The sequence below is a fragment of the Eurypyga helias genome, unplaced genomic scaffold (genome assembly GCF_000690775.1).
Source record: "Eurypyga helias isolate BGI_N326 unplaced genomic scaffold, ASM69077v1 Scaffold52338, whole genome shotgun sequence".
NCBI lineage: Eukaryota > Metazoa > Chordata > Aves > Eurypygiformes > Eurypygidae > Eurypyga > Eurypyga helias.
In genome coordinates, this window is record NW_010268601.1 from 1 (window position 1) to 4852 (window position 4852).

The 4852-nt window shown below is 49.6% G+C and overlaps 1 protein-coding gene across 1 annotated transcript; it reads left to right on the plus strand.

Moving 5' to 3' along the window:
* The first annotated feature begins 298 nt into the window (after positions 1-298).
* On the plus strand, positions 299-4291 carry TM2D3 (TM2 domain containing 3). The gene is made up of 5 exons (XM_010157780.1): positions 299-391; positions 1140-1297; positions 1837-2011; positions 2776-2851; positions 3935-4291. The coding sequence occupies exons 1-5, from the start codon at positions 304-306 to the stop codon at positions 4098-4100; spliced, it is 663 nt and encodes a 220-aa protein (XP_010156082.1). The 5' UTR covers positions 299-303; the 3' UTR covers positions 4101-4291.
* Positions 4292-4852: the final 561 nt, after the last annotated feature.

The following is a 4852-nucleotide window of genomic DNA, read 5'->3' on the forward strand; positions in this document are numbered from 1 at the left end:
GTTCGGGGGTCTCGGTGCGCAGCCGGCACTGCGGGCCGCGTCCTGAGCGGGGGTCGTGGTTCTCCTGTCGGCAGCCGGGGCGGAATTGCAGTACGCGCGGTGCCCGACGAGAAGGAACTTTCCGGCTCTAGTGCTTGTTGTAATGCTTAAGGTTCAGGAAGGCAGAGTTTTGTGGGTTTTAATTCTCGTGATGCTTTCCGCTTGTAGTTCCATGTCAGCTGCTGACATCAGGCTCTCTGAAGATGAGCTTTATTCTGCAGATGTCACTTTCTCCGTTTCTGTTTCCCTGCAGCAGGATCTCTGATGACCACAAAGCATTCACAGCCACAGTCTACGTTTGCAAAAAGTCTGACCTCAACGAGTACAAATCCCCCTTACTTTAAAGCAGCAGGTACGTTATGGTGGTGTTTCTTTTGGCTTTCTTCTCTGGGCTGTTTTCCTCAGTGTCCTGAGTTCCATACCCAGGTTCCTGAATTACGGCTTAGAAACCTGTAAGATCATAGAAACCCTATATGATCCTACGAGTAGAAAACGATCTGTTAAACTGCCACCCGGTTTTGTGTGTTTTATACCCTCTCAGGGTGGTGGGAGTTCTGGAAGGACTCCAGCTCTCTGCAGGAGCTTGTCACTGTTCCCTGTCCAACGTAAATACAGGTTTTGTAGCTGAAGGGGTGCATCAGGACCGGCTGAAACACTGTTCCTGCTGGTAATTTCAGAGATGATGCTGAACAGCGTGCGGACAGCAAATGGGCAGGCTAACTGCAGGCTGCGTTAGACCTGAGCTAGAAGTAGGTTACACGTGTCAACCCGCTTCTGTACCTAAAGCGATTACTCGTGCTGGGAGATGCTGGCTGAGACGGCACTAATCTGTGCTCAGCCCTGTTCTGGTGCTGTGCTGCGCGGTACAGAACTGCTGCGGGATCCTGGCCGGGCGCGGTGCCGCGTAGCTCACCTGGCCAGTGCAGCGCTGCCTGCAGCACAGGCTCGAGGTGCTGTGCACTGAGGGATGAGGAAAGCCCTGAGTGCCAGTGCCTGTCTTCCCATGTGTATGTGCAAAAGAAAACGGATGTGTATATATAGAGACTCTGCAGCTTTTTTAATTCATTTTCTTAATTTTATTCACCTATTTCGCCTTTCAGAAAGTACAGAAATTCCATCTTACGTGACTAAATGTCCTAGCAATGGGCTTTGCAGTAGACTGCCACCAGAGTGTATGACATGCAATACAAACTATTCCTGCATATATGGGAAGCCAGCCTCCTTTGACTGCAGAGTCAAGCCACATGTTCATTGTGTTGTAAGTAACCTGTATTTTTAAACCCAAATTGAAGTCCTTTGAGTAAACTGTGGCATCTTGCCATCAGATAGAAAATAATTGGTTTCCAGGTTCCCACACAGGCAGGTTTCCAGCCCTGCGTAGTCTGATGCAGCTGTAGGCCGTTGCTGCGGAGGCAGACCTGCCTTTCTCTTTTGCCTTTCTTGCCTTGGACCTTTTGGTTACAGAGCCGTGCAGTTGAGCCAAAGCAACGTGTTGCCCAGTCCAAACTGACCCATTTTGAGAGCGTGGAGGCAGGTACCTGTCAGAGGTACAAAGTGATCGGACAGGCGAGACCGAGCGAGTCATCCCTTTGGCGGTAGCCGTAGGCTGGCAGAAGCAGTAATGTCCAACTGCGCTTTAAAAACTGTCAGTTTTTGTGCTGACGTTGGGGTTGTACTTGGCTACGTGGCAGTCACAAAGAGGGTGACTGTGGTGTCTGTCCGTGGAATATCACTTGATACTGCACACTCCGGTTGTTCTGTTGTGGCTGGTGAAGTGACGATGCTGTCCTTCTGTAGGATCAGAATAACCACGAGCAGGAGAACTTCACAATTAACATGACGTGCCAGTTTTGTTGGCAGCTGGCGACAGCTGATTACGTGTGTACCAACTCTACGAACTGCATGACGGTTTCTTGTCCGCGACAGCGCTACAACGCCACCTGTACGGTGCGGGATCATATTCATTGCCTAGGTAAGGTGGGCTAGAACAGATTCTGTGAAGAAGCTTTTTTACTGAAGAATTTCTTAACGGTTTTTGTAATGGGTGGGCACAGTGGTTGTTTACGTCTGCTGCGATAACAGCCTGCACCTTGATGCATCTGTTGAGCTTTTCATAGCTGTGTTTTAATGTTTAAGTGTAATAGTGCCATCTAACACTGGCTTTTAATACTGTTGTGTGCCTTCACACCAGAGAAAACAGTTATGTTTTGGTTTATAGAACAGACTGGTTTGGGTTGGAAGGGACCTTACAGACCATCCAGTTCCAACCCCCCTGCCATGGGCAGGGACACCTTCCACTAGACCAGGTTGCTCAAAGCCTCATCCAGCCTGGCCTTGAACACTTCCAGGGATGGGGCATCCACAGCTTCTCTGGGCAACCTGTCCCAGTGCCTCCCCACCCTCTCCAGGAAGAATTTTTGTTAACTTCTATGAATTAAACTGATTTGGACACCACTAGCCCAATCAATATCAGATGTCTCAGTAGGATAATTTAAAAGAATCCATGCTGCTCTCACCCAACCAGTTTAATGTTCCCCCGGTAGCTCAGTGACCTGGCACGCTGTCTGACGTGGGATGGACGAGCAGCGGACTGTAGAGTGCATACAAGCTTTTGTGTTGACAGTGTTTGTTGCAATTAGCATTAGACCCTCGTTAGAGAAATACAGTATCTTCTTGCTTGTCGTTTTCTTACTCTTGATTTGTTACACTAAGGTTTGAATGTTTTCTAACGTTTAGGTAATCGAGTCTTTCCTAAGATGCTCTATTGCAACTGGACTGGAGGCTATAAGTGGTCTACTGCCTTGGCACTAAGGTACACAAGCACAATTAGACCCCGTCAAGCTCAGATTATGTTATTAGAAATAGCTTAATTGTCTATGAAATCTTCAGTTTGTGTGGTTTTCTGCATGCTGTTTTGTAAGGGTGTGCCAAGTAACCATTACTTCAGACAGCCTAGCTAGAATTTGGAGGCGTGGGCTGCACAAAGGTTTCCTGCGCGAGGGCACGAGCTGCCTGCAGTACGTGGCGCTTGAGGGAAACCACTGACACTGTATTGAATGTCCGTTCTCCGGGGGGAATGCCGGTGATTCTCGGGCGTTGCGAAGGGGCCCATTTCTGAGGAGGGAGGAGGTGCTGGCTTCTCTTGAGTGCGGTGTCACGTGAGGTACAGGTGCTCAGAAAAACCTGCGCATTTATCGTTTGGGGGTTTGTGTGTGTTTTAAGCAGTCAGGGCTGAGCATTGCTCAGACTACTGGTTGGCAGCTGGAGTGAATGCAGCTGTTGTGAGCTGGGCAGGCGTCGCTCAGCTGGCTGTCGTTCCTGTACATTTGTTACTGCTTCCTTCCCGAGGCCAGCAGCTGGGCGTGCCCTAGGATGAAGTTTCTGGCATTTTAAATTATTAGGGAAGAGACCAGTGTAGCGGGATTGAAAGAAACTCTTTAGGTCATTTTTGGACAGTTAAGCCATTAGAGCAGCACAATAGTGATTCTTCTGGTGGCAAGACCTTTTGCGTTGAATTTTGCTCTTCCCAGAGCGGTCAGATTGGGCGCTAAGGCTCTGTTCCTGGAGCCAGAGCCACCACAAGACTCGGATTAAGGAGGTGACGTTACACACCAGCCGCCCTAGCGAGGTGGTTCTCTGCTGCCAGCTGACAGTGCTCAACGCAGTGCGTGGGTGTGTGCCCGCAGCTTCGCTCTTGGGGGGTTTAGCTGGCGTAGGACAGCCCAGGTGCGTTTGTGGAGAGTTTGGGGTTTTATTGCTTGTCACGGGTGGGAGCATCACGTCTGGACAGAGTTGGTTAGCTAGAAATCGTGCCCTTTGATCAGAAGTGTGTCTGCACGCCCCGGCCGAGTCCCTCTGGCAGCAGTAATAACGAACCGTGTTTTTATCCTCACAGCATCACCCTCGGCGGATTTGGTGCCGATCGTTTCTATTTGGGCCAGTGGCGGGAAGGTCTGGGAAAGCTCTTCAGCTTTGGTGGCCTTGGAATATGGACACTCATTGATGTGCTGCTAATTGGCGTGGGCTACGTGGGACCCGCAGATGGTTCTCTTTATATTTAAATGTGGGTGCACTATGTCTGGGAGGGGAGGAATTGCTTGGAAGCCGGGGCTCTCAGAAGAAGGAGTAAAGATGGGAGCCGCTGAGGTGGGATGAAGAACAAGTGTTCTTTCTGCGTGCGTACGCTTTATTGTACAGTATCTGTACTTAGTTTGCCTTTAACCTAAGGTAAAATAAAAGAGTGGATCACTGAGTAAGTTGAAATGCATTTTCCTTCTGCCAGGGACATGAGGTTTTTCTGCTACAAGTTGAACGGCTCCCCAAATTCTGCACTGCACTTGAGCCTGGGTGGTCTGTCAGGCACCAGAGACACAAACTAACTTGGATATTGAGCTGTTTCCTTCTGAGTTGTATGCTTGAATGTAACTTCAAAGCCAACTTCCCTAAATATGTCTGTAACTTAGTCTTTTCATTGCCGTGGGGGCATAACGTGTTTGCCTCAGTCACCCTGGCAGTACGTTGATCGCTGTGGTTTATGATGTTAATGACATTCCTCTCCGTTTGGGGATATAGCAAGAGCTAGCACTTAATTAGTGAGTTGTTGACTTACAATTGTGGGGGTTTTAGGATTAGGTTGCAGTAACGCTGAAGCTAAACGTGAAATAATTGCCACGGGCTGTAGGACTGTTCCGGAATGCTGGTTTTGGCCGGGTTTGACCTGCGTGTTAACGAAGGGTACAGCTCGCGTCCTGTGCTCGCACGCTTGGCGAGGCACCGCGGACCAAGGGCTGGCGGCACAATGGGTGTCGTTGCC